Source organism: Rhinolophus ferrumequinum, chromosome 4 (genome assembly GCF_004115265.2).
Source record: "Rhinolophus ferrumequinum isolate MPI-CBG mRhiFer1 chromosome 4, mRhiFer1_v1.p, whole genome shotgun sequence".
NCBI classification, from domain to species: domain Eukaryota; kingdom Metazoa; phylum Chordata; class Mammalia; order Chiroptera; family Rhinolophidae; genus Rhinolophus; species Rhinolophus ferrumequinum.
The window spans coordinates 65469869-65495004 of record NC_046287.1 but is presented as its reverse complement, the minus strand read 5'-3'; the positions used below and the strand labels follow the sequence as shown (position 1 = coordinate 65495004).

At 34.2% G+C, this 25136-nt stretch overlaps 1 protein-coding gene across 25 annotated transcripts in view; it reads left to right on the top strand.

The window, feature by feature from the left end:
• Positions 1-25136, top strand: part of NRG1 (neuregulin 1) — a 973831-nt gene that overhangs the window by 914758 nt on the left and 33937 nt on the right. For 20 of the 25 annotated variants that reach the window (XM_033104326.1, XM_033104325.1, XM_033104324.1 and 17 more), the window contains one exon: positions 22745-22874. In XM_033104326.1, coding sequence (XP_032960217.1) covers positions 22745-22874 — 130 coding nt within the window. Of the gene's footprint in view, positions 1-17402; positions 17668-22744; positions 22879-25136 lie in introns of those variants that run through there. The other 5 variants (XM_033104341.1, XM_033104339.1, XM_033104346.1 and 2 more) reach the window with 3 other exon arrangements.

Genomic DNA, 25136 nt, shown 5'->3' with positions numbered 1-25136 from the left:
TTGAGAAGCAGTGATTCTATCAGGCTTAAATTTCCTAAAATTGACTAAATTGTATAAGTAGCTTTGCAGAAGACACAATGGAAGAACTTTTGTATAATAAACTGGAAGGTTAATCTGCATGTCACACAGACAAAGTTAGAAACAAGTAATCACATATTTTATGATGTGACAACAGTCAAACTAACACACAGAAGACATAGTTCAAAAGTTACATTAAAAGGCAAGATCTGATGTCTGAAGGCTCAAACCTGTTTATGATTTGAGGTAAATGCATAAATATTGCCTGCATTTCTGTACAGTAAGTCTGATTATTTCATGCTTCATTTTGCCACTACTGTCATGAAATTAATGGAACATATTCAACTATTTCTGCTTGGAAAATATCACTAAGATACAGAGCTCTTTAAGTCATAGGACAAACAAGCTCACATTTATCATTTACAGGCAGGTTTTATTGGTCCTGGTGCATTTAGTCGCCCCCACCCCCATTCATCTGCTGATGGCCAATAAAAGCTATAGGAAGTTTCATGAATGAAATTAGTAATCTGTGGGGACAGAGATGCAGCAAATGCTTGTCATTCTAGATTTGTCATCATTGGGATATGCTTTTTGTATCTACTGAAAATATTGGCTTGACTTAATAAAATGTAAAGTCGTTTCTATTGTTAAATATATTTTAAAATTCTAAACACAAAAATGTTCTTAGGTAGCCAAATGAAGCTTTAAAAATACTTAATAAATTTTAGGAATAGCAATCAGCATATGATAAGTGACCACATATTTTAACTGGTTTCTGTTATATTTGACAAAAACTGCTAACATGGCAACATTTTTGCATTAGATATTTACAGAAGTAGAAAATTTGTGAGGGACGTTCTGTATTTTTCCACTTTGAGAGGTATCTCCTCTTGTTCTGCTCTTTAGCTTTGTCCCAATATGTACCCATTACAAACTGATGAGTTAGAGAATCAGATGCTTAAAATTAAGAAGATGTAGCATTTTTGTGATCCGTAAAAATCATGTCAGATCTTGTTTACAAATGAAAATTGTTGAGGCTAGCCAAACCACCAGGATCACTGATATATCATTTAATCCTCTCCTGAAAATCATAGAATTTCAAATTTGGAAGAAATTCTTAAATGGTGTGAGTTCCAACCCTATACATCATGGCAATGAATACCACTGAAAAACAATCATCAACCAGTCCACACTTTTCTTTAGTTATAATGAAATGCCCAACCTATCTAGACTTATCCATTTTATCTTTGTTTAGCTCTACAAATTTATTCTTATATTCAGCTGAAAATTGGTGTTCCTGTAGCTTCCATCAATTGGACCCAGTTTCTACGCCTTAAATATATAAAAACTTCGTATGTCCAACTTTGATATATTTGAAAACCAATACCATTTCTCCAGATGCTTCTGCAGCAAACACTAATTTCATCTACCTTCTTCATACGGTAACATTTTGGCCTCTTAACTAAGCTGATCTCTGCCCTCTGAATAAGTTACATTTGTTTTTTCTACTCTTTTTTTCCCCGAAGGCTGTTTCCTGTAATGATGGAGTCAATGACATGCATGGTGGCTACGTGATTTAGGGATATGATGACCAAACTATTCCACCTTTTCTTCTGGGCCTCCACTTCAGGGAAACTGCTAGCAGTATTAGTAGTAGTACGTAGCTTGAAAAGTTGTCTCTGTGTCTCATCTTCTCTTTAACCCACAACAGTTGGGAATTATGTTCTACTTTGTGGTGCTTGTGCTGTCAGAGCAGCTCTATTGCAAATCCAGCCTAATTTAGGGGACTCCAGATGTACTTTTTATCTTGCAAGTGTAGTGAAACCTACAGACATGGGATATTGTTGAAAATCTGACTCTAAGAATTTGTGCGGTACCTATCCCTGGACTGCTTAGAGTCCAGAAGCAAGTCTTTCCATTGACAATGTGATTAACGGCTATTATTGCATTGGACTTGCATCCTGAGAGCACAAAGAAAGAGCACGGGGTGGGGGGAGGGGGGAGAAAGAGAGAGGGAAGGGAGAAGAGGGTAGGTGTTGTTAGCTTGATGTGAGTTTTAATTTGAAAGCTTCCCCCATCCTCTTTGGTTCAATCACAGTAGAAATGGAGTGGAAATCCCTGAGGTACAGCAGCCATATAGTAGTTCAATTCTAATGTTTTTGATAAAACCAGTTTCAGGACTAAATGAAGAAAATACAGACTCGTGGTTTGTTTCTTTGACTCTGTGTGTGTTTAAATTTGAATTTCCAATAAATAATAGTTTGTTAATTTACATATGTCTCTAACATTGCATGGGCATACTTATATGAAAATGTATGTATTCTTTATAGGAAATTTAAATTTAATTCGGTGTCCTTTATTTTTATTTGCTAAACCTGACAATCTTGTTTTCAGGTGAGACACGACAGCTCGTGAATTTTGATCTGGGAAGGGGACTGTACTTCACCTCCTAGAAAACTGATCCCTGCCTTTTATAAAGTATCTTTTAACTTTTAAAAAATGAAAACTATTGATTATTCAATGGCAGAAGGAGTCTCATCCCTTCTTGTAATTCACAGGGTCAGGAGGCAGAGGCCACACAGAGGGGCAGAATCTAGGATTTTGCTTTTCTAGGGGCTGTGGCTGGGTCAGACAGATGGTTTTACAAAGTGATTTGGAGTGGAGGGAGCCAGAGGGCCAGGGACATGATATGTAAGAGAGTGTGTTCCCAGGCAGGAATATCAGGTTTATCATTAAAGACAAAACGTTTAGCCCTAGGCTATAAATTAGAGAAAAAAAATAATGGGATTCTTTCAGGACCCCACCCCCCACCCCAAACGTGTAAGGGGCTGGTAAAAGACAGGATGGGGGCAATTGACGTCATTTTAAGCCACTGGGACAGAGCAGACATCATGGATGTAAAGGAAATCAGTCAAGTAAAGTGGAATTTGCTTGCAGAGAGACGATCTAACAAAATTAGATAAATTAGACTGATAAAAGTGATCCAAAACAAGGTTTAGGGACATATGCCAATTTAACAAATACTTAATCTGTCTCTAAGGGGTCTGATCTGATACAAAAGTAGTAAGACCAAAGGTTTGTGACTCTCAGGAAGAAGCCCATCTTAGATGAAAACTTTTCAAATGTGAATTGTATTTACAAATAGATATATGTAGGCATAGATATATTTGAACATTTTTCATCTGTTCTCATTTATCTTTCCACTACTAAATAAATGTGGCTTGCAAGTATCTGAGTAGGCAAACAGGAAGAAAATAGATAGCTTTCTTATTTTATCTCGGCCACTGTGTGATATAATACAAAGCAAGTCAAATGGGAAAAGGCTTCTATGTGTATGATGACCACTTAGCTTTTTTCAAAGCTAAACTTAAAAATTAAGAATTTTAAGAAAGTGTGTGAGTGTGCGTTTGTATGTATGTGTGTATCAATTTCCAAGATTATAGAATTATAAAATAACAATAATTAACTTCAATAATTGACCAACATTTTTTCTTAAGAATATTAGCCTTTAACTATGACAAACATTGCAGATCTTCAAAAAGATGAAAAAAATCCCTTTGTAGTAGTCCTTGAGACCTGGATATTGAAGTTGTAAGGAAAGATTGGAGGTTTTCTTTTAGATTTTCAAATTTTCTCAAATAATATTTCATCAAATATTAGTCTCACTCGTATAATTTGAATTCAATTAGTCATTAAAACTTATAGTCAAAATTAATCCTGTAGAATAGGAAAGAAAGAAAGCTTTAGAAATGAATCTGTTTCTTTGTAGATAAATGCTAATTGATTATTATCAAAGTTAAATTAATTTCAAATATTTAGTAAGTTTACAAACTCCTATCATAAAACCTGTTTTTATATTTCTTTTTATTCCAATATTATCTGAATATTCTGGAAAAATAAAAAGCAATCCATGTACACAGGAAGTATATATACATTTTAAAGTAAAGTGCATTTCACGTTTGGATGTAATTCTTATTCGGTACTCTATAGATGGTACTTTCAATTCAGTTAATTAGAATAATTCATAACCAATTATTACATATTGCTGAATTGTCATTCCATTTATATAAAATAAACATGCATTGTTATATTTATATTGATTAGCATTAGTATTAGTAACAAAATAGTCCTTAAAATCGGCAATAATAATGTCCTAGGATAAGAAAATTGTACAGACTTAAAGCTAGATTGATTCTAGTCTTTTGTCATACTCTTGAGAAACCGACAGGAAGAACAAAAGTCACTATAGCAAAGTGCTTTCTCAAAATAGTTTTCAGAGCAATTCTGAAGGAAAAAATTAGAGATTTTTCTATTAACTTTAATGTGAAATAAAGTGCTACCTTGACTGTTCAGACGTAACACACACTTATATTTTATGGCCAACAATGTTTAGAATTATATGAATGGATTTCTGTACTCTATGTTAAAATAATTCAACTTTGAATTTCCTATTAAACATTATATTATAAAAAAAATTTAAGTACAGCCCCCTGGTGTTTTGAAGCTATGCACTTCAAAACAAACACATAAATAAAAACAAGTCTAAGAGGTATACATTTATTTTAGGAGGAATGTGACTTTGGTTAAATTAAGTTGTTGCTGCAGTTCTCTTTCAAATAATTGGGTTTCTATATTAAGTAATGCTAGTCCAAGTTTAAAATTAACAATATCTAGGACTATTTAGTATTTTTCTTCTCTCAATAAAAAGGAAAAAGCTGGAGACCCTCTTCCTCCCTTCCCCCACTCCCACCCCCAACTGAAATTATAGGTACAAAGGGTGTGTTTCTTTTAAGCTATGGGGGCAACTTTTAAGTAAACTATTCTTTCACTACCATAGCTAATATGTAAAACATAGTGATATTATTTTTAATAAGCTCCTAAAGGTTATATCATCCTCATTATACTTACCTAATAAAAACACCTCCTAAATGAGCTTTCATTTTGTAATTTATATTATCTTCTCATAATCTGCAATGATTTTGGAGATGTTCTATTTATTTATTTAAGTAATTAATTTATTTAATTTATTGGGGTGACATTGGTTAGTAAAATTACACAGGTTTCAAATGTACAGTTCTATAATACATCATTTGTCTATCACATTGTGTGTTCACCACCCAGAGTCAGTTCTTCTTCTGCCACCATGGAGATGTTCTTAAATATTCTTATATTTGCCTCTAATGTAGTTAGATTATTAAGAAAGGCCTCTGAAATTAAGCAAGTGAAAGAAATGAACAAAGGGGAATAGCTTTCTTTCTTATCTCTAATGGAATCATGATATTGAAGATTCTGAATTGCAGAAGAAATCAAAGGTCTTTTAGAGTCTGACCTCACATGAAGAATGCTTAACTGGAGATCCATGGAATAGCTATGAATTAGCTTCAAAGGAGGGAGTTCATGAAACCCCAAAATTGTATGCTAGTTTTTTATCTGCACATTAAACAAAAATCCACAGCATTCCCCAGATTCTGAGAGGAGTCTATGGCCCTTAAAAATAAGAAGAACCACCATTTAAAATTTTTCAATGATGTCTTGGAAAGCACAGGGACTTTGTGATCAGAGTTGTAATCTTAACTGAAATTTTCCATCTGTAGGACCTCGGCAAACTCCTTAATGTCTATGAGACGTTGTTTACTTTCTGATAAGTGGGGGAAATAATACAGAATTTACAGGTTATTGTGAGAACTTTATGAGTTCATGTGTATTTTTTTCTTGGTGTGTTAAAGTCACTCAATAATTATTTCCTTTTCCTCAATATCTTTCCTCAGAGATGATAGAAATAGTTAAAGCAACTAAGAGTTATAATGAGGTTTTATTTCTCTGTTGGCTTACATGGATATATCTAATACTGCATATAGGAGTCAGTGCTCCAAGGCAGCTTTCCATTGTGAATTTATAATGGAAAACGACCACATTAACTGCAATATGGCCAAGGTGACACTTGACATTTATATGGTTACTTTTTAATAACATAATTTAAATTATTGCCTTTTCTTTTTATTATGGGAAAAGAGAGAAAGAATGTTGACTGTTCACTGTCCATATGCTGAAGCTTCCCTTTCTGCCTTCAAAGCTTTTCTCAAGGACATGAAACACTCTTACTAATTACTTTTTATTGATTTTTTGACATTTCTACTCAACATTGACTGCTTATTTTTAGGACACAAAGGATGTTAAGAGAAAATGTTAATGGTGCATTTGAAAGTACAAAGTTCAATATTTTAGTCATGTCTCTTGCTCTCACTTAAATAGTTTGGAAAACTATATAACCATTTTGCTGTGTGCCTCAGTTGTCTTCTTACTGCAGAAATAAATATAAAATTCTAGGATTATCAGATTTCTTCCATATCTTTAACTTACTTTGAACGAATCTGTGACTTATCTTACAATATTTCAAATTTTCAATAAGTGAAGATAAGACTTCGCACAGTTAACTGAATGAAAAATTAGTAAAATCTACTAAATAGAGAAGCAGCTGATGAAAATTAAACAAATTGACTCTATATTATACGTTCTTATTCCAATTCTGCAATCATTTGCAATTAGTAAACACTTTAATTACGTCTGCCACTGTCTGATTTATAGCATTAGTTTTATTTTAAAGATGAATATGTAAAGCGGGTCTGATTAGATGATCCTTACTTAACCAAAAGAAAGCTATCTTATAGCTATTTAGAATAGTTCATTTTTGTAAGAGCTGCTCATTTAAATTACTTGGTTGTCAGGATTTAACTTTCATTAGGGATGCTACCATGTGATCCATTTTTTAAACGTTGTGGGTGATTTATATGTTACATGAAAATGAGGTTAAAGAAAATCACAATAACAGAATGAGCCTAATTTCAAATGTCACTGGACATAAATTTTCATTTTATATAATGTATCTGTATCTCTTATAAATATACATTTTTCTTCCTTTTGCCCTTATCTTTTTGCTGACTACATCAGTTTTTAAAGGAACTAGTGATATTAATATTGCATTGAGGTCAACAGGAAACTTATGCAAATTTTAAATATTATGCCAGCATTTAGCATTTCATTTGGAATAGTTCCTGCTATCATAAGTCGCCAAAGATGTCTATTACTCAGCGTATTTGTACATCATTTGTATGTACTTGCATAATTTCTCTTATTTTAGCCTCATAAAGAAAGAAATGAGGTAGTTATTTTTCTAATTTTGAGATTACTAATAAATGAAAATTAAATTAATTTCCTAAAAATAATTTGAAAAGGAAAATGAGGGATAATTTGAATAGAGGTTAAATAGAATCCTTTACAACACTGCAGCACTAGATGGTCATATCATCAAATTGCTGACAACTGTCTTAATTTAGACTAACCTCTTCAGGATCGGTTTAGTTTTCTAATTCTTAGGAAAGCTTACCTGAAATAATAAACATTTTATTCTGAAACAGACAGTAGAATACTAGATGATACGGACTGAGCATTTTTCCTGAGTTAAGACTAAAAGAGCGTCGATTTGACTAACATTGGCCTCCTGTCTTCTGCTAAGAAAGCATAATCTAAAAGTAATATTTCAAGTCTCATTCCCCGACATACAGTTCATAAACATAGGCAAATATTTAGAAAGTGATACTTTCTGGAAAATGGAAGAACATGGCTTTTCTAATAGCCTGTAGAAAGAATGTTGATTTTTGTTGTCTGTTTATTAAATACAAGGACACATAGGCAGTTCCAGAATGAAAGAATCATGAGATAGGATGCTTTAGTGGCTGTATTGTATGTAGGCCTTGCCATCAACCTGCCTTGGAATTCCTCTCTGTATTATTTGTTATATTGAGAACAAAGACATGTAATTTAAGCTCTTTCAGCTTCAGTTTTTTTCTTCTGTGAAAATGAAAAAAATGTTAGCTATTTCCTAGGGTTATTGTGACGACTACACGGCTAGAACATCTGGCACACTGTAGGTATTTAATGACTACCAGTCTTGTTCTTCTCTAAGCATTATATCACCTTTACCATACAGATAACTTTCGAGTTTTCTTCAGCATTTATTTCTCCTTCAAAAAAAAATAAAAAGGAAAAAATAGAAGCAAAAGGCATACCTTTACAACTTACAGCAAACATTATTGATTCACTTACTGAGCTAGGTGATATGATTTCTACTTCAAAAGACAAGATTACTGGAAAAAATGATAGTTTTTATGCTATAAAGAGGAAGATACTTAAGAAAAAAAAATACAGTACCCAGAGAATTTTTCCATCTTTGCAATATAAAATGTCTTTTCTCTCTGCTTCTCATTTCTTTAGTACCTTTCCCTTGACTACCTTGAAGATCACCTTAAAGCCAGAACATGGTAAATAGTTCAACAGAAATGGTAGTTGTAAGCATATTTAACTTCAGTCTTTGGTATTTAACTCTTTACTTCATTGGGACATATTTTATGATGGGTCACGTTCTAGAAATATGACTATTATGAATGGCTAATTTTTTCTATAACAAGAAAGGCAACAGAAGGGTTATTGTATTCCCACAAAGGTGGCAATGCTTTTTTAAGATTTCACACTAGGTTGGATATAGGGCAAGAGAATTCATCTGAGTAAGTAGTAAGCCTGACAGGGACCTTTTCCTTAGTTTTCTCTTTGAGCCTATAATTACTCTGATGGTTCCATATCCCACACAGTACCTTGTAGACCTCCATTCTAGCATGTGGAAGAATCAAGACAGGCTCTCTGACTTCCATGCTTCTGGGACAGAAAAGAGCACTTTCTATCACAAGTAAAGATGATAGTCCAATGTAGATTGTTCCAATTTTTATTTTTTTTAATTTAATTTCCATTTTCAATGATATATTTAGTGAGAATTGCCTGTAAAGTGTTTCGTGACCTTATACAGATTGATAACCAGGCCTATTTGATATTATTATTATTATTATTATTATTATTATTATTATTATTTTTTTTTTTTAACAGAAGAAGTTGGTAGGAAATGAGAGAAGTGTGTTGGGGAGTTTAGCATTATCTTCCTAGTTAGCAGCAACAATGTGTGTTGTTTCACTTTTGAATAATCTTTAAAGAACTTGTCTCTTATTTTAAATTATGCCTGAGGAATTGGAAATGCTACACATATGAAGTTCTATATTTGGAATCAGTACAGATCTATGTCAACCTTGTTAAAATGATTACTTCTCAGCTAACTTCGAACATACCATTTTTACCTTATTAAGTCATCAAGTTTAGCTGAGGATTGAGGTCATGTTCTCTTTGTTATTTTGATCAGAAAATGCTCTCGATCATTTTTCAGGTAGTTATGATTAAGACTTCAGTGCCAACACTGGTAGTTCTTGTTAATTACTTAAGATAGTGATGGATCCCATCTGTCTGGACCTCTGCTCCTGCGGATCTGTGATCTAAGAACAGTTGACACGTTGCTCTGACCTCACGCTTTCCCTAGTCACAGTTTCTTGTAAAATAGAGCAAAAGTTTTAATAAATTAGATATATTTCTCATCTCTAGAGTTAGGTCTTTCATGACTTCTTTCCCAGAGTTGCTGAAACGGTCAGTTATGTTGTCTTGAGCCTGGAGCACTGATCCCCCCACAAGTCAGAAGACACAACTCACTTCCTATTTAGTCACCTTTTCTCTTTTGACCTTTGCATATATACTTAGTTTACCTGTCTCTTCTATAGCATGTGATTCCAGCAGCATAGATCACATTGTCCATTTAACAGATTATATTTCATGAGATTTTTTCAATTTCTCTAAGTTTCCTTGTTGCCATATCATTATTATTATAGTTCTGCATGGGAAACTCCAACTTCATGTCAGGATTTGAAGCTAGACTTTACTATAAATTGCAATTTTCCAGCCTGTCAGCTCAAGGAATACAAGTATGGTACATTCCACAGGAAGGAATAAACTGAGATTTGTTACCACCTTTCACTTGAACATCAAAAGCCCTTTCAGTGGCAGTAAACCCTCCTGTGACTGTCTAAGCGTATTTCCTGAAGAATATACAGCCTTATTTACATCACAAAACTGTCATCCCAGACCCTCCTAATTAAATTGAACTTCTAATTCACTGTTAGCTCCCAAGAAGTGCTAAGTTTTCACAGAACAAACATCCTTTCTAATTCTCTCCCATGCATCTACCATCAGACTACTTTTTTGTTGTTTACTTTCTCTCTGACATTTTTTTTTTTGTTTTTTTGTTTTGTTTTCAATATATGTGGCCAGCATTTTCTATGGATAATACCATGGGTTTGCCAATGCCTCGTTCTGACTTCAGAAGAAATATTTTGACACTATGCATTCATTTATAATTTCCATCTGTTCATCCATGTGTTCTGCTTGCTCACCTTTGAACAACTAAAATGTATCATTTACAAATAAAATAATTCATAGATGAAATGTCTTCAAATCCTCAAGGCAAACAAACATACAAGCAAAAAATAAAAACAAATAAAATCACCAAGTGGACATTTGTAGGAGTGAATTTGGTAAAGGATAAATTGAATGTTAAAAAATTTAAAGAATAATCATATATTCTAGTAGTATTGTTAACTAATGAATTTGTTTATATTTAGTACACTTAAAAGTATATTTGACTTTATGGTGAGCTAATATCAATTGATGGGATTAAAACAAAAAGTCTAGAAAACAAAAATTGGGGGAAAATTCCAGGATATCTTAGGTACTTTTCTAGCTCTAGGAAAAGAGCTTTGATTATAGAAGTGATGACCTTTACGTAGTTAAGGACAAAATAGCCTACATTCCTTATTTACCAATGAATCTTTCAGTTCCTTTCATTTCTTCTACAAAAAAAAGAAAAAAATCTGAAGAATATAAAACATCCTTTCAGTTAGTGGGCGGCAGAGTGCAGTTTGATTTTCCACTGAGAGGAAAGCCAAGTCACCAGCTCACACATGCAACACACAACATGCATGTGTGCATACACACACAGACACACACACACACACACACGCAGAATGCTCTGGCAAGTGGTGAGGCTAGCTTCCCAAGCCTGAAACTCAGACCTCAGGCAAAATCCAGTGGCTGTGATAGATCCATATAGCCATTTGACAGCTTCTACTAATCTTTAATGGAGAACAGTATGAGGGGCAATGAAGGATTGCTGAATTCTTGCAACATCTATCTGGTAATTAAGCTCCTTTTTAAATTATCACCATTTAATTCCAGGGATTTGTGTGGGTTTCTACAGAACAACGACTCACTTCCCTGAGTTCTTCAAACTTTGAGAAAAATGCAAGCATTAGAGTTGTCAGATCATGACATTGGACATTAAGGTACAAGGTGAAGGGAGTCTCTCAACAGAAAGGTCTTCCACCCTGTGACTGATCGCTGTGAAGAGATAATTATATCCCTGTGACTGAATGTCTCACACACCAAAAAGGTGTGTAATCAAGAAAAATCTCTGACTCTTTCAACAAAAGTGTTCTGTATTTCAAAATTCTTCAGAAGGAAGGATTTCTTAAGGGGAAGCTATGAATAAAACAGGTCTTTTAAAGAATAGGGTCAGAGGTCTGGTTTTTTCTCATTAACAATTCCTCTTTTGCCTAGGAAGGCCTTGTTTCTGCTTAGAAATGGAACCAGAACTTGTCACCTGTGAACTCTCCCTCAGTGGGGTTCAGAAGCATAACTAACTCTGCACATGTTTCCCCATTACGGTACTCACTGGATTCTGTAGTTACTGAAATGGAAAATTCTCACCAGGTATTGGCAATCCTATCGTATTTGAGCAGAACAGCAGTGCAGACTCTTACTAGACATGCCATTTGGTATTGCAAAGTGTTTGACTTCTTGAAAACTTTTGAATAAATGACAAATCTCAACTGAAGACATTTGGCTCCTCTACGGGAATATGAGGAATTAAGTTAGCATAGTAGACATGGCCTAGGATTTGGTTCTGCCTGCTTTGATTTTTATTATAGCCGGCTTTGTAGAGCTATGGTTCCCTTTTGGCTGGTGTGTTGAACAGCCATGATTCCCTGCTTTCAGCTGTTTTCTTTATCAGTGTTTGGGTACGAAGCACCTTAGAAATGAATGCAAAAAACAAAGATCTGTATTAAACACAGACTTGCACTGTCTACAAAATGGTTTCTGTTTTAAAAGGGGGAAGACCTCAGCCATTTTGAATTATTATAGCTCCAGGAGATGGAAGTGTTTTATTAGTCCATATACACAGATAGATATATCACCACCAGGAAAAAAAGCTAATAAATTATAACTAAGATCTTATGTGTGGACCTTCTTAATATTCCCTGTTTCTGGCAGTGCAGGGAAATAGCCAGGCAAGTGTAGATAAGGCCCTGACCTCTACTCTACCTTTTTTTAATGATGTGATTCAGCATGTCCTTTTTCAGTTTTAACTCTAAGCAGGGTGATTTCCATTGAATTCTTCCAACAACCAAATGATATAGAGCTATAAAAGAGCCAGGCCAGATGGTGAGAGCAAGACACTGAACACATGGCTCCAGCTTTTTAAAAATATCGTATACTTGGGAAAAAGAGCTCAAAGTGTTCACCTGCCTACTTCCATTGAACAGCAAATTTTAATGCCAATAGGAGAAAAACAGGTACCTGTTATGTAGGCGTATAGAGGCCCAGAAGTTAAAAACAACAACAACTAAAAATGAAGGCTGAAGGAAAGCTCCTTTATGCATAATGTAGTCAAGTCTAATTTATCATTTTGGCCCAGTTCCTGCCAAGACACAGGATTTGCCTGTAATTTTACCTCCCCCGCTTCCCCCATCTCTAACCTTAAAAGTATAATGTATGCTCTTTAGAGAAACAAGACCTGTTATGAACTAAATATTTTGGGATCAGCTCAGTCCTTTGGGGGCAGGGCAAAAAGTTTTCTTGAGGTGATGCATTTAAAATTGTGTGTTTTTTTGAAAGCTTGTTTCATTCCTGTTTGTTTGGTCGTTGTGTAAATGACAGTAACGGTATTGAAAAAAGTTAGATTTTCCGTATTATTTGATTACGTAGGATTTGTGCTGGGAACATAAAAACTGCAGATACACATTTAATAACACATGACATACCAGGGAGGGGTGTTTTGCTATTCTGATCACGGACCTGGGAACAAGAAACTCCTGGGACTTCTGGGAAAATCTATGGACTGAAATTAGCCAAGTGTTGCAGAGCAAGGTTCATATGTTCAAACATGCTTTTACTACTTCGTTACTTTATATGCAGCAACTGTTCACCTCCGTGAGGAAAATGGTATGTTTCTGGAAACAGAATCTGGCTGTTTAGGTCCACAACCATCACACAAACCCAGAATTGCAGGAATTTGGCTAACTGGTTTGTAGCAATGTGCAATCTGGTGTTTTAGGGCTGCAAAGGTAACAGTCTACAGAACATTATTCAGGCTTCTTGTGGTAGAGAGCCACTGATCAAAGAAGAGGCCTGGCTCAAACCGGAAACACTTAGAAGATTGTGTCTGGATTGCTAGACCCTATTTTATCCCCACTATTATGGAGGCTCCTTTATTCAAAACTTTGAAAGCTCAAATTAATTATTTGTCAGAAATCATTTCCTGTCGTGAAGATGCTCCTATAACTTTTAGGAACTTTGCTGCCTCGATCACCTGTGTAACGTATAATTTCAGGCCAGCTGTGGTACTGTTTCTTTTTAGTGGGTTCCTTTATATCAGAAGACATGTGGTGTAGTCAGATTAGGAAACCATCAATCATGTAGTCTTGGCTGTAACTTAGACATTGTCACTTTATCCATGAGCACTGAATACTGAGAATGGGCCTTAGTCCTCTGTCTACCCATGGCTATTTCCTAGATTGTGTACAGAGTAATGAGAAAATGTGTATTAAACAGTTTGAATGCCTTAGAAAGAGGTGCAATACAACGTGTGAAACACAAATGAACTCCAGCATTTAGCTCCTGCCTAATTTTAATGTGTATAAATAATACAAAGTTGTGTTTCTTAACCATCGCCCCTAATCCTTTCCCATAGTTAGTGTTCTGGTTTGAGCAATCTTCCTCTCTCACCTGTATCTTTGGACGAGACCTTTCTTCTGGTCTCCTCACCTTCATTTCCTCCCCTTCCAAAAGCTATAGAATAGGCCCTTAATTTTATAAATTATAGACTTACTTGAAAATCCAACTCTCTCCCTGGCCTACAGATTAAAAATTAATTCCAGCCAGGTTACCAAAGGTTTCTCTGATGAGCATGCATTATTATGGTGTAGCATCATTAACTTCATTTTTCTATTTATAATCCATCTCCTAGTCAAACTGAGCTGCTTCCTTTCACTGAACATGACATTCAATTTTCTACCTCCACAAATTCATTTGCTTTTCCCTTTAATGGAATGCCTTCTTCTTCCCCAAGCACAGACCTAATTCCTCTTCTTAATATATCACCCTTTTAAAAGATTTCCTATTTTGCATATTTATTGTTAGATTCATAACTGGCAAGACTAATTGATTTATATTTCCTGTTGCTATTATAAATAGGATTCCTTTATTTCATTGGGTTTTCTTGCTAATTAATACTGGTATCCAGTTATGTCATCTTCAAATGATCATTATTTTTGTCTTCTCATTTCCTACAATTATACTATAGTTTTTTATTCTCGTCTTATTGCATTGGTTACAACTTGCAGAGCAATGTTAAATAATAGCATTGGTAGTCACATCCTTGGCTGATTGTTGACAATAATGGAAATCTCCTCTAGAATTTCAATGTTAGGAATGATTTAGGTTGTTAGCGAAAAGTTGATATTTTTAGATGATATAGAATATCATTTCTAATTTTACTTTATAAAGACATGCTTTGAAAAGCCTGAGATTGATATTTTTGGCACTTTATTTTACACATATTTATGCATATATTTAAACATGTTCATGTATAATACACATTTAAACATTTGAAAGTTTAAAAACAATGAGTCTCCTGGTAGCCATCATCTAATTCAGCAATTATCAGTTTTGTTTCATCTTGATCAGCCTCGCTTCCCTTCCTTCTTAACTATTTTGAAGCAAATCCCAGACATCTTACTACTTAATGTATAAATGTTTCAGTATGTATCTCTAAAAGATAAAGACTATTTTTAAATAGAACCATAATACATTCGACACAACTACGAATGAATGATAGTCCCTTAGTAACATTAGTTATCTAATCAGTGATCAGATGTCCTCTTATAAATATCATTCATTTATAACTATTGGAAGCAGGATCCAAATAAGTTTCACACGTCTTTATTGGTTTATATGTCTCCTAATTCTCTTTTAAATGTTTATATTTTGGATTTTTCTTTGATTTCACCCTATCATGCTGTCTCTAGCTGTCTTTGTCTCCTTTAATTTTTGTTTGTTTGTTTTTTGTTGTTGTTGTTTTAAGAAACCAAGTTATTTGCCTTGTAATCTGGGTTTTAGAGATTGTATCCTAAGGTGTCTTTTAATATGTTCCTCTGACCTATGTACTTCCTATAAATTAGTAGTTGTATCTGGATGTTTGATTAAATTCAGGTTTGATTTTTGGGGATAAGAATACGTGATAGATAGTTTTACAGAAATTGATTTTTAATCTCATCAAATGTTGATTCCATGTCTGTTGAAATGGTCATATGGCTTTTATTTTTTAATATGCCACAATTTAAAAAAGATTGTTGAATACGAATTTGCCACATAGTTTCCATTTTTTGACCTTTCATCTACTTTCATTTTTAAATGTATTTTAGTTGATGTATAAATTAACCTATGTCATTAAATGTCACATGGTAATTTTAGCAGCTCACTGAATAACTGAATCCTTGATCAGTTCTCTTTGTTTTGATTTGTTTTGTTGGGTGCTCAAAACATTTAACTAATTTGGAAAGTGACAGGTTAACATTTTCTACATTGACATGACCTTCTTCCAACCAACGCGATATTGGTAGAAAATGCAGAGTAAAGTAAAAAATATGTGCCTTCTACATTTAACCTGATGAGATCTAAAAATATATCAAATTAAGCCAGTCAAATGGACTGCTAATATTTGCTTGCAGGCTAGATGAATTTTAATCCTTTAGAATAGGTATTGATGGGAAAAGATTCAAGGGACAGCTTGAAAGTCTGTCAACTCCCAGCTATGGAAATTTTATACTCATATAAAACTGTCAGTGATTAGTAAACAATATTATATATAGCAGAACTGTATTTCTGGAGTTGGCTTCTTAGCTAAGGAAATATTATTGGCTTTGTAAGGAAGAAAAATGTAGCTTTCTTGTGACTTCACCCAGCCAATGATCCACTGTGGGAAGAGACTCTCCCTCTTCAGAAAAACTGTGACATCCTACAAGGCATTTATGTCATTGAGATATTGCTCAAAGAAGTAGACTACAATGATTACACTGTGTCATTAGTGAAATGTACTGTCATAAAAAAAGAAAATAAATGGCAACTTGTATTTTTGAGAAATAACCTTTCTTGACAATTTTATTTTTCTAAGGATAACACTATCTAATGACCCCAAATCATTTGCTCAGCAACTGCTGGGAGCTTAGAATCTGCTTTCTGTTTAGCTGCAAATGAGATCAGTGTTATAACAAACATTACAATTTTTTTTTTTTTTTTTTTTTTATGAGGAGAAACACCTAGAGGTCGCTTTTCATTCTACTAAAAAAGGAAGAAATAATGTTAGGGTCTGCCCAGAGTGCTTGGAAGAGAGAGAGGGATCTAAAGGCAATCCATTAACCTACTTCAGCCCCAATATACATTTAACAAAACAGAAAACAAGCATTTCCTAATTCACTTTTGTGACCTTGTGCATCCTTTCCCTGTGCACTTTTGTGAATTCTTAGCTAGAGGTATTTTATTGAAGGTTACAGAATTACTCTTTTAAGATTATGTGTTTCTTCTTTTTAAATATGGGCTAAACTATAAAATATAGTAAGGTTTGTTCTGGTCCACCATTCTGTGTGCGTTTAAAGGACGGCAAAGCCCCAGTTCATCGTTTAAAGCAGTTAATCTCCAATCTTGTGTCAACTTGTTTTTTGGACAAACTCTCACCTTGTAAGTAGTCTACAAACCTCTGAGCACTTCTAGCTTATTAACTAAGTCCTAAAGTGAGATGCTTTAGGAAGTTCTACTTTAGGAATTTCTGGTTCCATTTGTGGTCTCATGATGGTTCTCTGTCTTCCTTTTTTGTTTCCTTAACAAAGTTCAGTAGAGGAGAGAGGCCAAGAAGATGGTATACTACTTTAGATCACAATATTGGCTCTGGGAACATCCAAGTCAGTATGGGTTTCTTTGATCTCTTCCTGTCATTTTTGTCCTTTGCAAGTACCTATTTGCTATTCAGCATAGTATTGAATTACTACTCAGAAAAAAATGCCAAACCAGAATGACAGTGCTGCAGTAGTTCTGACTCTTGGCTTTTCCTCTGGAAAGCCAAATGACTCTGTCATTTCCTTGGCGTCTATAGAAGCTACATTTAGGGAGCACAGCTTTTCCTGCTCAGCTTCTGCTCCATGCAGAGCTTCATTTTCAGGAGCCATGTAAGCATTTTTTTTCCCAGTAGGAGTTCAAAGTGCTCCTAGTACTAATTGCAGAGGCACTGTATTCCGAGCAAGAGTAATAATTGCAGATTATTTTTTAACTGGGAGATCAAAGAGCAAGAAAATATGCAGATTTCTAAATTCATAGCCATTGAAGATATCACAGGTAAGGTTTAAACAAACAAACAAAGAAACAAACAAACAAAAAACCTGTAATGTAGCAATTGACAGTTTGTTATTTAATGGAATATAATAATTGTTTAAATTTTTATATTTCGTTGAGAAAACTACATAGTTATTTACTTTAATTTTTTGCAAGTAAATCATTAAAAATTGTCCTAAGAACTGCTAGTAAAGATTCATTCACGCAGGGAAGACAAGATCTAATGATTGCTCATTGGGGTAAACACTGTACACTGATGCTACTTCCTGCTAATTGTCAAAGAATAGAGTGACTTCTTATCTGTAATTTGCATTTGTGTAATGGCTGTGGTCTGTTGTTGCTGTCTACTTCACTGATAAGGAAAACACCACTTAAAACCAGCAAGAAAGTAAGACATTCTTTCCAGCATTATTTTCTTTCTAGCCTGCCTTGAGCAGAAAAAGCCTGGCATTGTACGGCAAATATTGTGTGATTCTATGAGAAGATATTTGGTAATAGAACAGAGGGCAATTAATTACTCTTCAAATTTGTATTCCGTGTATTTTTAAGTGTGCAGTGGTATGTGATTTTCAAAATGTTAAGTTATAAACAGTTTATACTCTGTCCCATATACAATGGACATCACACTACTTTTAAATATTTTATAGTTTTAAACTGTTTAAAATAACACACAATATTGTAAGTGAACTTAATTTATGTAACTTGGAAGTTCAGTTAGAAATATTGAAGAAATGTGTGGCTCTTGAAAGTTGAAAATAATTACACATCTAAGATGTTAGTTTCTTTTTCCTTTTAAACCAAATTGTTCAATTTATTTTATAGGTTGTGCTGAAGTTAGAGTAGATTGTTGATATTTACTTAATGCTTTACAATCATGAGGTGGTTACCCTTCCTAATTAGACTCTCTCCATATTCCGCAGAATAATAATTTACTAGGAAACAACATTTGCAGCTTGATTATATAGAGTTCCAGAGCCTGCACAGAAAAGCTTTTTCTTCTTTTTGTTCCATATTTATACCATTAGTAATAGTAATAATGGTAATAGTAATATATTTGTGTGCAGTGTTGCAACTGACAAAGTATTTTATCACACTTCACAACAATCCTGGGATATCTCATTTTTACAGCTGAATTTACTGAGGCAGTTTAGCTGGACAAGAGACACACGGATAGTAATTGGCAAAATTGAGCCTTGGACCTGATTCTTCTCAGCGAACTACAGTGTCATTTCACTACAGCTTTTCTATAAAGGTCTTTTAAGGAGATTTGTTCACAGACTTACAATTTTTAACTCTAGTTGTTGTTATTATGCCTTGCACATAATAGGTAATCATTAAACAATTGTGGAAGGAAGGAAGGAAGGAAAGAAGGAAAGAAGGAAGGAAGGAAGGGAAAGAGGGAGGGAGGAGGGAAAGAAGGAGGGAGTCCTAGTGTATGGTGTGGATTTTGGGAGTCTGGAAATGGTGATCTTAGTCTCCAAAGCCGCAGTGTTGACCTGTTTTTTCCAAGAAAGACCAGGAAGAGTGAAGCACCCCAAAATACATTCTCTGGTAACAAGTTACTGCTTTATTTACACTTTTTTCCTTATAGGATTATAGTTGCTAACATCCCAAGGAAAGTGTGTTTGGGATACAGTGTTCATATAAATGACAAACCTAAGATGGAGTCCTATTTCATAGTGTCCCTAATTGCTGTTCATTTAGCACTTACTAGAAGATGACAAACTCCCAAATTATGACAAATGAGTCACAAAGCAAAGGGAGGCAGGGTTTATTAAGTAGTGAATGAGTGAGATCTACTTCACTTACTTCCAGGTACAACTGTGAGGATCATCTTCTATATATGGAAACACATGCTGTGTCCAAAACCTTTCATTTCACCACTAATAAACTCCTCCCAGTTCTCCCAGAAAGAATATTGCTTCCATAGTTTGCTTTAAGAAGCTGCTTCGTCAGAATTACCAAATGGACACTGACTTAGCAATACAGTATATGTAAACCAAATAGAGCAGATATTAGTGCAGAATTGATAGATCTGCTTAGGACTGACTATGCACTGTGTTCAACTAAGGAGAATAAAAGGAAACGTGACAAAAATCTGAAGCGTGCACATATCACTATATCCATCCCAGGTTCTTCTGACAATTACAACTTATTCCTGTGTTTGACTGTTGGTTCAGAACAGCTGTACCCAGTCAGTTCACACTTTGCATCACCTGGGAGTTCATTGCTGCTTTATAATTCCATGATCATTTTTGTTCTTGCTGCTGCTAAAAGATAAAAGTGTTCTAAGTATGATAGTCCATGACCATATGAGGTAGTTAGTTGCTACTTAATTGTCTCCGAGAATTATTTTACTATCAAATAGCCCATTGCTAGTTTCGAGTAATGATCTAAGAATTTTTCAAATGATGTGTCATAACTTGGAGCTGCAGTATAGCATTAAAAGGATAATCATTTCAGGGAAAAACATTTTTAAAGGACCAGAAAAAGGGGATTATTTCTAGTTTTAACACATGTTTATTAATCTTATTTATTTGATAACACAAGATGAGAAAGTCCAAGGAATAGGTATGATGCATCTGTCTCTTGTGTATATATCACTGCTAATCTTAATTGTTAGTTTACAATTTATAGATTGAGTGTCTGCTTTGGGAGGATGGTGGTTTTGTTGCTTTTAGCAAAAGCCTCAGATTTGTTCTGAAAGAGCCCAGTGCAGTGTTTGCTGAGGGGTAATCCTTAGCAAGCTGTCAGAAATTCATGGACCATGGGGTCTGCTTGAGGCTTGGAGTTCCCCTGCAGGAATGAGTGGTGACAGCACACTGCAGGTGGTCCTTTCGGCACTGTCACCTGGGACAGCACGGATACCCTGCCTGATTTGTCATCCCATGGAATCCTGTCAGCAGTTGAAAGTCTTAAGTACAAAACCTTTAATACTTAAGGCAAACTTCCTCCTAACGTTTCTTAAAAGCAATCACCATGGATGAAACTAACACATAGCACCCACGTAAACAGCTTTTCACATACAAATATAATATTATGTTAAATTATACGTTAGGTGATGTATAGAAATGTTTTCTACTCTAAATTTACAGACCAAGTGTTGCTATTTACATTCCCCTCTTCCTGGTAAAGATGGTAAAATATAGCTGATAGTGGAGGATAAAATCACCTCTCTCCTTACTCTCCCTAGTGTCTTTTGTTTGGTTTGTATACCTGTGAAGGATACCTAGGGATACATTTTGAAAGGGACTTTTTGTTGGAATAATAATAAAAAAAATTGAACCATTTCTTAATTATCCATAATCATGATTCACGAATAGCATGCATCTTTGAAATCCCCAGATTTCCATTGGGGAATCTTTTTATTTGATTAATGAATGCCTTCCCTACTTGCCCACTAATAATACCTGCTATTATTCATTGAGTGCCAGTTTTGTGCCAGTTCCTTTGCCTAGATTATTTAAAATCACTACAAAAATCCTCTAAGAGTGCTATTACCCCTGTTTTCTAAATGGGAAAATTGGGCATCTGGATGGTTAAATGACTTGCTCAAGGACACAAAACTAGTGGGAGCTGGGATCTGAGCCAGATCTCTCTCCAAAGTACAAGTCATTTGACTGTCCTTTGCTCTTACTACTAAAACCCATGCTAAGAAGACTGAAATGGTCCAAAAACATGCCTATTTTAAAACAGAAGAATAAAAGGCATGAAAAGTCTTAAGTGATTCAAAAACTGAATAATCAGATGTTGAGTATTTCTATCAGGTAGAGTAAAAATCAAGCAGAGTTAGAGACAAATTGGGTTAAAAGCCAAAACAAAACGTGCTTGTGAAGGAAATGAAAAAGAAAGGTGAACGAAAATGGAAAAATAATACATGCCAGGTCAAGTAAGAGTACATAAGGGCACCTGACTCTCATATGCAAATAACAAAATAGAAATTAATAAGGAAGATAGGATTCAAAATCCCAAAGGATGAGTCAGTAGACAAGGAAAGAATTTTGTCGAAAGATGGACTGTTTTTTTCTGAGACAGTAAATAGAATCTTCATTGGCTTGATATACTGGTTTTGTATTTTTTTCTGAGCATATCGATGATAAACATTATTTAAATTATACTGCTTTTGGTTGAGACTGAGCACTGTCAGTGGTGTTCTGAGTGATGTAGTGGGGAGTTCTGATACTAAATGCCTTTCTAGTCTCAGAACTGAGAGCTTTGGCTTCATTTAATCCGTGCACCTAATGGTGAACGAATCATTTTCAGTTTTACTTTCAGATGACTGTGAGGTTTGATAAGTGAATAATAAGCTTGTTACATGAAGATGTTACAAACCAAAATTAAGACTTATTTCTACTCCTAATTCAAAATATGTGAATTTTGTAGTGTCTCACTCTACATTTTTAGCAATATTTGACTATCTTTCCATTTCCTCAAAACTATGATAGCACTTGGACATTTTGACAGTGTTCTTTGGAGTAGAAATTAGAGTAGAATGGAAATTTTGAAAAGAATGGCCCCTGATCTGTATGATAATATATGTTCAATTAATAATATATAATTTTTCATTAGGAACAAATAAGCTACCTTGTCTTTATCTTTGCTATATATTATGTCTGAAAAATATTGTCAATATGTGTATAAACCATAATTTCCAAAGTACATATTATCAGTTAGTGGCCGTTAAAAAATTGATACCTAATTTGAGTTACACCGACAAAACTCTATATCATTCATTATCGTTGAGCCTTGCTGGAAAACGTATTTTACTTAATGACAATAGATCTTCTCATTTCCAACTTACTTAGAAGATAAAATATTGCTTATAAAAAATGTTGAGCTCTTTTTCCTATTTAATTATTAATTGATTAATGATAATTACCCTTTTATAATTTTATTATACTTAATTGTACCCCAAAAATACTTACTTAACTTCTTTGCTGGTGTTTATTAAGCCTGAAAGTTTAGTCAAGTCCACGGTACCTCACATGAACTCTTCCTTTTAAGCGAGATTAAGATTAAAGGCTGCTTAGAAGAGGGCCAGATAGACCTAAACCTTTGCCCTTCTTTATCTTCCATCCAGCTACATCCACATCTACTACCGGGACAAGCCACCTTGTAAAATGTGCAGAGAAGGAGAAAACTTTCTGTGTGAATGGAGGCGAGTGCTTCATGGTGAAAGACCTTTCAAACCCCTCAAGATACTTATGCAAGTAAGAAAAGAAATACTCTGTGTGGCTTATTTCTATAATGGCTTCTTTCAGATGATTCTGTGTCTCGTGATGTATCGTTGCTTCTTTTTCAAATCCCATTGCCTCCTACTGCATAATACTGTTTTATTTGTAGAGTGTTTTGAAAAGTTCACACCATTTGTCATCTCCTCTGTTATCTCCAGAGTTTTTTTTGTTTTGGTTTGGTTTGGTTTTTTTTTTTTTTTTTTGCTTTCTTCGATGTTTTTGTTTTTTGTTTTTGCCTTCGTATTTATAAAGTTGCTTTCCTCATGATTTTCCTCATTGTTACCTGGAAGAGATGTGCAAATATCATAGAAGTCTATAACTTTTAGTACCTACTTCTCCATCCAATGTGTGAATTAAGCTGTAAGATAATGTTCCTTTTTACCCCAGTGATCACCTGCTCATCGAATAGGAAAACTAAACGAAACAGAAGGGCAGAAGATTCTTTACTGACATAGCTGTTACACTTGACGTTAGCGTATTGTTTCATAACTATTTTTAAAAACGGAATTTAGGTTGATCTCACTAATGAAAAAACAGCAAGTTGCATGTGTTTGGGAATGGAGTTAATATGTGTAGCATCACTGTGTGTAGAAGGCAGAATGTTCTTTCATGCACTACAGTTATTTATTGTTATATTCAGAATGGTGCTCTTTTCTATGACCTGAAGCAATTGATGCATCTTTAAGAAGTATCGCAGTTATTCTGTCTCAACAGGTAAAATAAAGCAATGATATTATCAGGACATTAAATATTTAAACCTTAAAATTAGTAGTTCTCAATAAAAAGCATGTGTTTATTGTGTCATGCATTTTAATTCTACTTTTGATACTTAGGCTACATGTGGTATAGGGACTCATATAATTTGACGTGGTAAGAGATGTTTAATGTCTCACTGAAATGATGAAAAATACACATTTGTTTTGCAGTTGACCAATAGCTGTGTCCCACTGTCCTAAAGCAGCAATGCCTGTCCTAAATGAGAAAAAAACCCATCATAAGTACCATCATAAAATTTGTCTCCTGCTCCAGAGTATTGGCTTATGACTTAAATGTTGACAAAGAACAGCAAGCTTGTTAAAGACAGTGGAGCTCATAGAAAGAGCAATTGGTAAAAGGGAAAAAAAAGCACAAGAAATAATTAAAAGGCCATTTTCATTTTACATCATATAAATCATAAACAAATATTTGTGTGCCAGTTCTAAAAAAGCCTTCATTGTTTGTAACTAATAAAGTGCATCTTAAAAGACATGTCTTAAAATCATAACACCAAACAAAAATGTCATTATGTAAGAAATATTTTGCTACTCCCTGTGCTGTTTCAGACATGGGCTGTCTTGTAGAGTGTCTCATGGGACCTAGTGGCTGTGAACAAGTACCTCCCAGAACTGCTTTTTGCTCTCAAAAGCTCTTCTTTTAAAAGAGTAGAAGTAGTTCCAACAGAAGACAAGTTTTGGTAGTTGTATAGCTGATTTTTTCAATCAGACAACTTATAAAAAATACAGTCTATTAGAGTGAATAAAAGACTAGGAATGACAAGAGAGATTTAATTACTAAACATATCTTTGATAGTCAATAGTTATAAGCCACAATAAAATTAATACATAAAAGTCTTTTTAAAATTTTAAAGCAAGATAAAAATGAAAGAGCAAGTAAAAATGAAAGAAAAAAATATTTCTTTCAGGTTTGAATTATTTCACATGCCTATCAATGTTTGTTGTTTTAAAATTAATCTTAGAGACTGACTTTTTAATCACCAGTATATTCTAATCTATATACCAAGGGCAAAGAGTTAATTTTTGGTTCTGACAACTTCCTGTGAATACAGCACAGACATGGCATCCCCATATTTATCATAGTGAATTGGCATGAACAACTTTTATAGTTTTCTATAAGATTTTCTCAGATCAAAATAGAAAACACCAGAACCTGAGAATCTGTAAAATATGAGGTTCATTTATTGTATAGGGAAATCTTGTTATTCTGTCCTGATTTCAGGCATGCAATCTAATTATGTTTTAATAAATCTCCTTGAAAAACATTTAAACTGTAGTTCCTTAAATTCTTCTCCTTTTTAAACAATTTTACCCATATTATCTATGTCTCATATGTTTACTTCTTTAGAAAGGCATCTGAGACCACTATATTTTAATTATAATAATGAAACATGATCATTTTTCATCATAGCCTTTGCAAAGATTTACAAGCTGAGTGAGTACATATGATAGTTTCCAAATACCT